We start from the raw sequence: 12994 nt of genomic DNA on the forward strand, positions 1-12994 counted from the left end.
GTATGACTATGGTACATATGACAGTCTAGAATGTATTTATTATAGGAAATTAAATAAACCCTATTTGCTATTTCAATTTGGACGGAGAATTCAAACAGGTCCTCATATTCCTAGTCTATACTTCATCAGTCACGTAAGAAATCAAAGTATTTCCTACAGTATCTCCCACTTTCAGTCACTGGCTACAAAGTTAATCTGTAGGCTTTGGTTTTCATTGTGCAATTCAGAGGCTTTAAAGGAGCACAACACGGTTTAAAACTAACATTTAAAACTTCATGGGAGTTCAACAATTGTGACACTCAAATGCTGCAGACTGATGTCATTCAGAACAGTTACCAGCACGGAAAAGCATTCTGCTTGGGAAAAAAACACAAGTAGGACAGGATTTTTGTATTTAATCTCAAATCAACCTGCAGATGGAAGTTAGAGACCTGAAAAACAACAACAAAAGGTTGGGTGGTAAGGAAGGTAAGATAGACAGCTACAAGGAGGAGATACAAGACAGAAATATTTTCAGAGCTGAACCAACTCAATTTGAAACCAAGCTTTTAGCACACATGAAAAGGGAAGAGAAGAAGTAGGTCTTCCCTACCTTATGGCTGGTTATACTGCCTCACTACTGCTCTGCAATAGCAGCATCTTTTGCCAGCACATATGTTGAACTTCGGTCTAGGAAACTTATGGAAATGAAAACTAACCCAGAAAAGAAAAGAAAACAACAAAAAAGGTTATTTTTCAGCTGCTTGAGTTCCAGGCTCTGTGGGAGTGGGAATAAGTAGCCAGAGAACGAATAAATAGATATTGATAGCTTTGCATATTTTTAAGGCCCATTAAGCTAAAGTCTAGGTAATAAAAGGAAACAGTTTAAAAATGGATACCAGGCACTGCTGAAGAACCTCAGCTACTTCCTGAGCATCCCTGTGAATGGATTACACTGGAAGTATGGAAGAACTTTATCAGCTTGACAGGTTTAAGTCGGCATTCTGTAGATTGACAAGGTCAAACTCACAGGTAGGTGGGCCCCTTCTGCTGGGAATCAATCACGTCAGCTGCACAACTATGAATCTAAACAACCCAGCTTCCCTAGATAGTTACGGGGCCTGTGCCACCACTCCTTAAATTCAAAGCAAAAACTCAAATAACAGTAAGTGCCAACCAATAAATGTCTTCTCATAATTGCATCTGAGATTTCAAGGGAACTGACACCAAACAGCATCAGTCGCATATCACAGTACCATAGAATAGCTGGAATTGGAAAGGACACACAAGGATCAAGTCAAACTCCTGGTTCCAAGCAGAACTGCCTGCACAGCAGTCCACATACCAGAGAACGCTGTCCAAATGCTCCTTGAACTCTGGCACTTGGGGCTGCGACCACTGCCCTGGGCAGCCTGCTCCATACCCACTGCTGTATGGGGCAGAACCTTTCCCTAACACCCACCCAATCCTCCCTTAACAGTTTCATGCCATTCCCTTGGGCCCTGTTGCTGACACACAAAGCAGAGCTCAGCATTTCCCCTCTGCTCCCTGCGAGGAACTATAGGCTGCCATGAAGCCTCCCCTCAGCCCCTTTGCTCTGGGCTGAGCAAACCCAGGGCCCTCAGCTGCTCCTCATATACCTTGTTCTCCATGCTCTTCACCTCATTTTTATCCCTCCTTTGGATGCTTTCTAATAGTTTTATGCCATATTCACAGAATGTGGTACCCAAACCACACCATGATTGAGGTGCAGCCACACAGAGCACAGCAGGACAGCCCCCTCTGTCACCTGATGGTAGCGCTGGGCATGGTGCTGCAAGAGGGTACAGTCAACCCTTTAGCCACCAGAGCACATTGCTAGCACAAATCCATTTTGAAATCAGCCAGAACTGCAAACCCCTTTCTTTTGGGCAGCACACCCACCTCTCATCCTAAAGCCTGTGTTTGCACCAGGGTGGTTCTGAACTGGGTGCAAAATCCAGCACTTGCTCTCATTAAACTTCTCAAAGCTGGAGAATGCTGAGCTGCCTGGTTTGTCAACAACTCTCTGCAAGGCATCTCCACCAAGGGGCTCACAGCTGCTCCCAATTTAGCGTTCTTCACAATGATGAAAACAGTAAAGAAGACTGGCCCTAAAATGGACCCCCACGGAGACCCACCTGCGCCTGGGCATCAGCGTGATGGAGCCCTCTGAGCCCACCTGCCGGAACAAAAAGGAGCAGGAGGCAAAGCTACTGCAGAACCGAGCAGGCTGTCAGCAACGTGGGGTCTGCACAAAGATGAACGCTTGAAAAGTGAACCAAACAAACGACAGAGCAACCTATCATAACAAAACACCCAGAGATCGACCTTTATTTCAGTGCTCGGGGCCTACGGGAAGGTACTTCCGAAGCAGCCTCAGGTGGTACCAAAAGCGGCAGCAATGGGTGCAGGTGCCGAGCAACGCCCCTGCCATGAGTGCGCTCGCTGGGAGCTCGGTACAGGTGCAGCGCGGCACCACCCGGCGTCTCCTGCAGCCCCGGGGTGTGAGCATCCCCCGCTCTGCACGCTGCCGACGGCCGTTCCATTGGCCGCTAGGCAGAGGTTCCCGCACCGTCAGCGGAGCACGCTACCGAACTCCCGCCCCATTCATTGGCCGTCCGGCTCCGCGGCGGCTCCGAACAACATTTGCATGGCGCTGGTCCGCTCTTTGTTGTCAGCCGTGGCTGGCGGGCGGTGCTCGCGCGTGCTCGAGCGGTGTGGGTGGGAGCGCGCCGCCGCCACCAGCAGCAGCACCAGCAGCAGCATCACCTGTCTGCCCCGCGGCACCGCGCCGAACTTTCAACCCAGCGGCCCTTAACAGCCCCGCGGCACGTGCAGGGCGCGGTGCTCGCCTCGGGCTCCAGGGGACGGCCGGCCCCGACCCGGCACCGCCGCCGTGCAGCGCCGCTCCAGCACCGGAGCCGCCGAGCGGTGTTCGGGAGCGATCGGTTCTCCGCGGGGCGGTCCGCCTCCTCCGGGCAGGATGGTGGACTTGGACAGCGAGGTGCCCCCGCTGCCGCCGCGGTACCGCTTTCGAGATCTATTGCTGGGTGACCAGGGTTGGCAGAGCGACGACAGGTGAGCGGAGCGGCGGAGGGATGGAGGGATGGAGGGCCGGGCCGGCGGGGCGCGGCGAGGTGCGGCCCTGCTCGCGGGGCTCCGCGACCGGACAAACTTTGCCGAGGAAGAAACGGGGCAGGAGGAGCCGCCGGGATGCGGGGCCGTCCGCGGGGGGGGGGGGGGACTCCGAGCCGCGCCTCGGCTGCCCCGGGAGCGGCGCTATTGTCCGGCACCCGCCCGGCGTTCTCTTTCTGCGCCGCGATCTCAGGCTGGGATGGCCATTGCCTTAATCTTGTTAGGACCTGTTCAGGTCGCCAGCAGCTTTAATTACTAGGAGACTCAAATCATGCCGTAAAAGAAAACAAACCAATCGCGCATTAACGCGTGCTTCATTTCCAAGTGCTAAGTAGCATTGGTGATCGCCAACATCGCGGTGCCGCTATGTGACCTGCCGTGCCAGCGAGCCATTAACCCGCAGCTCCTGCAGAACCGTGTGAGATCTGCTTTGCAGTAACAATTCCCTATGGTTAAACGGCAGAGAAGCAGAAACGTCTGCTTGTCCATAATGCTGCGTTGAACAGATTTTAATTCAATACATTCATACTGCCAGAGTGAGTCATGCTTGAACTCAGCAGCCAGAAACTTTGATTTTGATGCTGATCCACTCTTGCAATTTCAGCTGCTTTCCTAAATAAATAATAATAAGGAAACTCTCAATGCTCACAAGTTCACTCAAATGCAAAATCTGTTATTTTCTTTGTGCATAAGAACACCCTATACAACAAAGTAATGAAACAAATTCCATTTACCCAAACTGTTATGAAATGGTAAATGGTGTCTTAAGATAATCACAAAAACATGGTGGCGTTTGCAAATGATGGCATTGTGTGCTGTATTAGTTTGATGCAAAGGAGAGTTTATCAAAGCATGGTTGTATATTTAAAGTATAGGTGTCTTTTGTGTGCATAGTTTTATGATGACAGCATTCTTTGAAGACTTTAGAAAAAGCAGATAACAAACCTCCTCTTTAATTTCAACTTGAATAGGCAAAAAGCCCACAACCTTCCTTCATCAACTGTTTATTTAGCTAGGATTGTGATGGCTAACAAAGATAAAATAGTCTCTGTGCCACCCTTCAGACCACTCTCTGGGTTAAAACTTCTGCCATCTCTAGTTCAAACTTCAGTTTGACTTGCTCTCCTAAACTTCATAATGTTACCTTCTATGGAACAAGCATGGGCTGGTCTCACACTGAAAATGGTTTATAAGCAATTATAAACCATAGCATCCATTTAGCTATGGAAATTTCTAGTGCAAGTCTGTGCGTACTTAATGAAATAGATATAAAAATCCTTGGAACTATAGCAGAACTATAGTGCAGCAGCATTACAGAGAATGATTATTATTGGAAAACTACACCTACAGACTAGTGGAAGACAAATAGTTCTTTTAATTATTTTGTTAACAGATGTGAATGAAACAAATATCTCTAGCCATATCTGAAATATAAAATATGAACCCAGGACTGAAAACAGCAAAAATGGCTTCAGCTTCAGCTGTTACCCCCTGTTAGTGCCGGACACAGCTGCAACACAGTGGGAAGGCAGTGCAGTTGGCTGTGCTTTGCACGAGGCTGTCATAGCAGCACTCTTCTCCTTCAAGTTACCATAGCAGTCTCAAGCTACTTGCTTTCTGTTAGCTGAACAAAGTCCACTCTTAAAAAAGAATAAATATGAGTTTTTATTTGCCCACCTTACAATATGATCGTGTTGAAACTATTTCTCTTTTTGTTTGTTCTCTATTAGAGGAGATCGCTTAATACTGAAATATTACTACAATCCCACTGCTGGTATTTTGTTACTTTCCAGAATACCAAAAGCATTCTCTGTATAAAAATATTGTTATATATTTTTAATATTAGACACGCTTTCAGGAAATACTTCATTAAAGAAGCTATAGACCTGTGAGGACTTTTAAGGAAGTCTGAAATGATTCATCACAGGATTGCTATTACATGAGTTACACTGTTTCACTTTTACCTTTTCTTTTTTTCTATGAGACCTTACATAAGTGATCCAGGTTACTTTTTTGGTGAAGCACCTTTCTTGTATTTTCTTCTAATTAACATGTAATACAGGTATTGCCAAAGGTGGTGCTTTACATCCTCTTCAGCTGAATAGACATTAACTTTGAGTAGAATACCTGACAAGTAGAATACATTTGAAGTAGCCTTATAGCATGACTGCACAGTAGCACACGATCAGTATGGCTCATTTTCAGAAGTTATTTGCCCTTGGTCAAGATCCTGGGAATAATCTTTTGCATGTTTCTAGTTCACTGAACCTTCATACTTCTAATTGCTTTTGTGCACACTGATATCAGCGGTTTCCACCTGTGACTGGTAAATCTGCAGTCTGCTACACCGGAACTCTTCATTTGCTGTTTTAGGCTTGTTCCACTTAATGGAAGAATTTAATCAGCTATTTTAAAAATAATTCTATTTGCTTATAAAATGCATGCACAGAGTTCTTAACTGAAAGTAATAGGACTCTAATTATGGAAAATTTGTTGTTACATCTGTCCCTGTCTACAGACAGACTTCTAAACTCCATTTTCTCACTAGGATTGCTCTTACAGTAAAGCTTCAGTCTTGTTTTTGTTTTTTTTTTTGTTGTTGTTGTTGTTTGCTTGTTTTTTGTTTTCCTTCTTTTCAGTTTCTAACTCATAGTCCATTCCTTACCCATACCAACTCCCCAATAATGCAACATCCTGCTCGCTGTTTCTGCATTCTTCCCTCTGAAAAAGCAACTCATCTTGAGTAGCTTAGATCCTTAACCAGCCTTACAGCTAGTCTCAGCAACAGCTAGGTTCAGTACTGTCATAGTCACAAAGCCACCCCATCACACTGAACGCTGTTTTCCATAAAATAAATTTGTGTGAACAATAACACAGTGAAACTCTAGAAAATAAACTAAAGTAAAAATCTACTTTGAATGATGTATTAAAATTCCTAAATGTGTGGAATAGTTTTTTAATATTATTAAGTAGAAGCACTCACAAACCTGTCACTATGTAAAATAATTAAATATCCTGGAAGCTGTTCACATATGTCCAGACAGCAGAGCAGGTGAAAGACCAGTCCAGTGGCTGAAGTACACAGGTGCCACACAAGTGTTTCTGCAGCAGGTGCCTTCATTGTTCTGGCCATGTAAATGATCCAGCCAGTGGTCTAGGGCTGATAAGGCATAATACCTGACTTTACCACTAATTCTGTAAATTAACACTAAAATCCCTTTGTGAAGTTTTGCTTTTGCTATTGAAAGTAACTGAAACTGAAGTAAATTCTTTGATTTATTGGATATTCTTAGACGTTTTTCTTTACCATTATAATGCAGTCTGTCTGCCTGGGAAGGGAGCAGAAGTAAAGGGGTAACTTGGGGATTAATTCAGTGGCAGCCACTTATCCATCAGTTCGGCAAGATTTCAATGAAGCACAATTTTAACAGTAAGTTGCATAACACAGTTTCAGCTTTCATAAGCCTACCAATAATCAATTCTCAGTCTTACCAGCTGAGCTGAAGAGCATCAAAAACAAAAGTAGAAAATATCCTTGTAAGTGAATCACAGCCAAGTCCTGATGTGGTTTAAATCCAGCAAATTTTTTGCTTCAAAAAATGGAAAAAGATGATATTAACTTCAGGTTCCCACATAAACTTTCAGAAAAGCTGTTTGGAAAGCAAAAAAATGTTTTGTTTTGTCTTCTTGTGTACATACATACTCACTAGATAATTCAAAAAAAGCCATGCCGGATGTCTAGAAGCTGAAAGAATTCCATGTTTAAAATAATAATTAAAAAAGAAGCATTTATATTTTGTTGGTATGAGTGTTTTTGTAGTGAGGTCAGTCCTAAGTTCAGTGTTTAAGAATCATGTAGAGTCAGAAATGTTACCTACCACCGAAGCGTGACTGCTTACACTAGTGCCCTACTGGGACTTCTACTACATGCTTTTGGCTATCAACAGCTAGCCAAACCTGTTTTAGCAGTGTCCAGGAGGAGCATTAAGAATGCACAAGGAAACACTCCTGCACAGTGTGTACATTGGCTGTTCTATGTCATTTCATGTCAGTGTCTGGGCCCATTATCTTACTGCTAAAGATGTACCCAGAACGGATCACTGACATTTTGTGGTGGAAATAATGTCTGCCCTCAAATGTTACATGCTGCTTCTCCTATTTGTGCTACTATATCTTATTATTATTTTAACAGTTGCTTGTGTTTCCTGCACAGTCACACAGTTTCTCTCTCTATATATATGGCAGCTCTGTTACAGGGAGGTCCAATTATAACTAGCAGACACGCTCAAAAACTGGTGTCTTCCTCAAATACACAGCATTGCCTTAAATTGAAGGCAATAACTGTGTTCAACAACATTATTGTCATAATTCCTTTCTAACAATATATGAGAGACAGAAAAGGAAAAAATGTATGGATGTTTTAAAAATGTGCAGCGTGAGATTCTGTTGACCTCAAAAACATATATAGCATTTTGTTTTCACTGTCTTTTACACTTCAAATCCCTCTGGGTTTCTGCAAGATTAAGCAGCATGTTGGATTTTCTTTGGACCTCGTATGCCAATGTAAATTTTATCGATGCTGAATATCTCTAGCAATATTAATGAAGAGACCACAAAGTACACATTAGAGCACTGAATTAATACAGTCTGTCATATGATCTGCAATCCTACACAAAAGACTGTATAATAAAAAACTTTTTATAGGACTATTAAATTTTACTACCTGCTGGATTTCCAAGTTACATAAAGAAGTAACATGGTCTAGGAAGAAACACTGTGACTATGCCACTTTAAAATCACATACCAAAAATGTAAATAAAAGAGAACACTGAACCTTGATGCATTTTGTAACCCACACTCTGAAAGCATCGGATCTCATAACTTTCCATATGCTGTTCCAATAAGTGTTTACAATTTCACAGTGAGAGAACAAAAATTTACATTTCTCAGTTCTACATTTTTCTTCTTTTCTGTACATAAGTAACAAGAGACACTACCTGTTACTGCTCCTATACCAAGATGAAAATGAATCATTTTGCTATCGTATATACTTTACTAACACAACCATGCAGGCAAGTGTTAGCTTTGTGCAACAACCTTTCTGATATTGGATACTGAATTGATTAAATTAAAATTCCCTTCTAATCTGCTTGCTACTTAAATCAACATTCCCACCTATCTGGAAAGAATTCCAGACAATATTCTACACCCCACTTGGACAACTGTATGCCACTGTTATCTGACTCATTACTTTCAACGCACAGCTGCTTGTAAATCTCAGAAGGCATGGTGTGTATGATGGAGTAGAGCCCTCCCTTTGCCTTACCTTTTGGAAGTCACCTGAGATTGCTCAACAAGAGGGGTAAAAAACCCACCCCCATTTCTGAATCAAGTGACTTAAGATGCCTGAAGCTAGATTCAAGTCACATGAAAAATCTCAGTTGCCTCAGAAGGAGATTCTATTATGGTTTCTTTAAAATAAACCGCCTCTTTCCTTCAAGGTATACTTCAATTTGACTTCCTCATTTTGGAGTCCTTCCATTTAACAGAGATTACAAAGTAAAAGCTCTTAAAGAAAAACAAATCCAGATATATTTGGCAATATAAGTTATTCTTCAAAACAAATTAAGCAATTTAGAAACCTAAATTCTACTTTTGAAGCTTGACTTTGATTGAAACCACTTAAGATCCTAATGGTCTAATTACCTAAGAAAGTAAATGTTTTCATGGTAACTGCGGTGAGACTCTGCACAGTGGTATTTAGAAAGTCTGAGTTGCCCAAAAACCTGAAAAAAATTGCAGCCTGTGTTACCAAATAATCTGTTACTGTATAAAACAATAATAATTTTAAAAAATCTAGAAAAATGCTAACAGTTCAAAATCACTGCATCAGCCACACTTAGAGGTCTGTATTTATACTTTAGGGAGCAGGTTTAAGAGCACAATCTTCATAATTAAACTCATAATTCAGAACTCACCTTCCTTCTAAACCAATTTTAGGATTAAGTCCCTTTTTAAAGATAATCTTACAGGTAAAACGAGGAATGCATTGGCCTATGTGGAAGAAATGAAGAGGAAGCAATAGTTCACAAAAGGTGGTTCTGTTGGCTTTATGCTAATGTCTGCTGTTTTAGACATCTTGTAATCTTACAACAACAGCAGAAGCAAAAATGTGTCATTTCTATAGTTCACTTAATCTAGCACAAATTGGAATTTGGGGAAAAGACAAAAAGAAAAACAGTTCCACATTATATCCGTAACTTTTCTAGAAAGACCTCAGTGCTGAACATCTGCAGAAGTTTTCTTGTATAGAAAATGCTTAAGTATCTCATCTTCAAAACTCTGAAAGATCAAGTTGTCTTCCCTGGCACAGCATAGTGAAGTTTATAAACATGCTTGGTACTTCAATTATTACTTACTTAATACTCAGAAGCTCTTATTTTTCCATCTAGAATCTTTATCCATGCTACTTTACATCTGGCAGATGCTATAATATTCCATGGGGAACTGATCAGTTCCTTCCCAAATGTTCTCTCTTAATATTATAATCATTGGCTGTGATTGAATAACAGTAAATTTATGCGTCGCACTGTGATTACTCTCAGAATGACTCTTTTTCAACAAATGGTAGTATTGTGTTCTATTACCTCCTTTTTCTGCTGTGGAGCATCCAAAATGCCTGAAGCTTCAAAACGCTTTGATTATGAATACTAATTCTAAACATTTCAGTGCTATACATCCAATTTCTAGACTGTAGTAAATCTTTTGAGCTGAAGGATGGTATGTGCAATCTATTCAATGACTTCTTCTAGTCCATTAAGTCCTTTAATATTGGATTCCTAGAGGTTTTATTTATTTATTCCCCCTCCCCCCCCCCAAGTAAACAAGTGAGTTCAGCTCTTCAATGAGCCTCTTCATCTCTGTGTCACTGGAGAGAATATCATTCAACTACTGTAAAAGTTCTGCAGCACAGAAGATTTGGTACAGAATGCCTTAAAACAACTGTTAAAAGATTTCAGCCTCCTCCACGCAATCATCTGCTAATTATGTTATCAGTCAACTTCCTGGTGGGAAGTATCAGTAAAACAGAAACACTCATTAAAAGATAAAAACAGTGTTTATACTCACAGATAAAAACAGTGATATTATTATTTACTGAGAAATATCCCTTGAAGGACAAATTCTGTCCCCACATAGAGAATTGTCTGTGAGGCAGCGCTGTAGTTTCGTGGTGGAAACCCAGTTGCTAAGTCTCATATTGTACTTGACTTGCTAAGTATCAAACCATGATAGTCGAGGGAGGAAGGCATCAGGTTAAAACCAATCAGTACCAGGCATGTTATCTACTGAGTTAAGAACAACAACAACAAAAAAAAACTTCACCTAACTTTCAAGGCAGGGTCTGCTATCTTTAGCCATTACTAACTGGAAATGTAACAGCTGGACAAGGATCACATGCCTGGTAGGAGCAATTTACAAGATTTGAGCAGCAATCCTAGCTATAGATTAGCTCTGCCAGGAGAGTCTCTCCCTGTCTCCTAGATACTGTATTCTGAGTCAAAAATCATTTTTTTGCAAAGAAAAAGAGTTTGTTCTTTAGCTTTTTGCAGTGTTAGAGTTAATATCACTTATATTTCAAGTATCTTTAAGTTACAAAGCTCCTTCAAAGCGTAGAGATTATTAAGATAGTTAATAAGGAGTAAATACTTCAAAACAGCCTCTCTATTATTCTAAATAGCTAAAATCGTTCTAGGGGGTTTTAATATTTTCCACACTTTGTTTTTTTCTTCCTCTTGTGTCTAGAAAAGACTTCAGCACAGGTAAACACAGTGTTAAACCAAATCTGAAACAAATATGAAAAATATGAAAAGCCAAGTTGAGAATGGAACACTGTATTATATTTGTTCCTTATGTGGCAGCATCTGTTAATGCACAACACTCCCTGACCCCAGAAGGGTTCTGGCTTCCCATATTCACATTGAATTGAAGTAAGTGCACTGGTTACTTATCACTACTGCTCTGTTATTCCCCATATCAAGCACAGACAGCTCTAGCAGAAATGGTATGAACGCTATCCTCTATATTGAGCTGAACGTACCCTTTTGAACAGTAAGCAAGCTCTGTTTTCACTGCAAACAACAAACTTGTATTTGATCACTTATTTAAAGTGGTGTTACAATCAAAAAGAACAGCACAGTAGAATAGTGACACAGGAGATGTACTGACAAAGGAACTAGTATGATAAAAGGACATTACAAAGAAAAAAGGAAAGTGCTCACCCAACTCCCATGGCTCATAAGGAAAACTCCAAAAGGGAAGAATCCTTCCCTAGTGGCAGTCAGCCCTTAAATGAGGTCTAAGAGAGGTACAGCCAGACTCCATCTGGTCTGAACTGCCTTCACCTGTGCTCCCAGGGCTGTCCTTTCCCCAGGTGCTCAATCAGTGGTACAGGCCAGGACCCAACAGTTCCTATACAAGTGGTTTGATCAGATATATGAACCACTATTTAAAAGGTGTTTTTGTAGTTACTTCCTGGTTTTTAGTTACTGTTTTGTTCTCTCAGCAGTCACTAAAAAGAGACAGTACAGAAACACTAAGTGTAGCAAAATATTCTGTAGTATACAGACACTAACTAACTGATCACTTTTCATAAAGACTGTCAAAATCTAAGTGGATTTTTGACCCAATGAGGAGGATCTCAATTGAGGCTTATTTCAAAAGAGAAGTTAGATGTCCAGTATCTCATTGGTAACTGAGGAATTCATTTTCAAAATCTATTCAGAGTTTAACCCAAGTAATCCTTAATTTTTTTACTCAAATAGACCACAGATTGCATGAACATTACAGTTTAGCTAATATGGCACAAAAACCCTTACACATTTAAAGTGCACTGAATTTTAAGAGCCTAATTAATTCTTCCTTACCATTTTTTTCCCTCTTATTTGGCAATTAACAGATTACAGTCTGGAGAAAAAAAACAAACACAAAACAGAAAACCTCACAAAGATGAATGCCAGGATTATTATCATTTAATACAACAAATTGTAGCAATGTACGATTTATGAAAACTTGAGCAATGTCATTTTTGTGTTGTTTAACCACCTCTTGTTAAGCTTTGGTCATTCAAACTGTCTTACTGCAACTTTGGCATGGCATTGTATGTTAGGAAGAATTAGGAAGAATGAGTTGGGCCACTAGAAATGCTTCAAAATAAGCATCTCTGAGGGTATCTGTAGGGATGGATGTCTGAGAAATGGAAGAGAGGGAATTTTTGTGAGCCAGTCTTGTGACATGCACCATGGGCTAATCTGAGACTTGTGAAGTGGAGATGTTGGAGAGCTGGAGTTGTCCAACAATCTGATGCTACTTGTCTTTGGGCTATGGTGACCTGTGGATTTAGAAATTGCTTTCCTTTCTAGGAATGGCAGCGACACTTTCAGGGACAGAAATGTTCATACGGAAAGAAGAAAGAGTTGGCTGTACAACTATGCCTTCTTGCATTACATTTGACAAATTCATTATCAGACCTTATGTTAATACAGTTGATCCATAAACACATACCTCTTCTCACTGTATGCTGGTATTCTACCTATTACTAACTGCTCCGCCTTAAGATCTATATAAAGCATAAGAGGAAGACTATGGAACAACACCTGTTCAAACCCATCTCAGCAACACAGCTGAAATGATCTTTGGTAATTTGACCCTCACTAAAGCCACCAGACTCTGAAATATCTGCCTTCATCTGGGAGGTCACATTTGAAGAAAAGTTAATTTACATTGAACAAGCCAGTTTTCCAAAGGCACCTGCTAACTCATTTTGTAAAAACACCTAAAGCACATTATGGAAGTTTGAGAT

The 12994-nt window shown here is 41.0% G+C and overlaps 1 protein-coding gene across 8 annotated transcripts in view; it reads left to right on the forward strand.

Moving 5' to 3' along the window:
- The first annotated feature begins 2481 nt into the window (after positions 1 to 2481).
- Positions 2482 to 12994, forward strand: part of KCNT2 (potassium sodium-activated channel subfamily T member 2) — a 107092-nt gene continuing 96579 nt past the window's right edge. For 7 of the 8 annotated variants that reach the window (XR_014932655.1, XR_014932656.1, XM_085511140.1 and 4 more), the window contains exon 1: positions 2482 to 3078. Coding sequence is in view for 5 of the 8 variants with exons in the window: in XM_085511140.1 (XP_085367266.1) it covers positions 2984 to 3078 (95 nt within the window). In the remaining 3 variants the exon portion in view is untranslated. The remainder of the gene's footprint in view (positions 3079 to 12994) is intronic. The other variant, XM_085511144.1, reaches the window with a different exon arrangement.

The sequence above is a fragment of the Coturnix japonica genome, chromosome 11 (genome assembly GCF_054131305.1).
Source record: "Coturnix japonica strain WE chromosome 11, WE-NBRP24, whole genome shotgun sequence".
NCBI classification, from domain to species: Eukaryota; Metazoa; Chordata; class Aves; order Galliformes; family Phasianidae; genus Coturnix; species Coturnix japonica.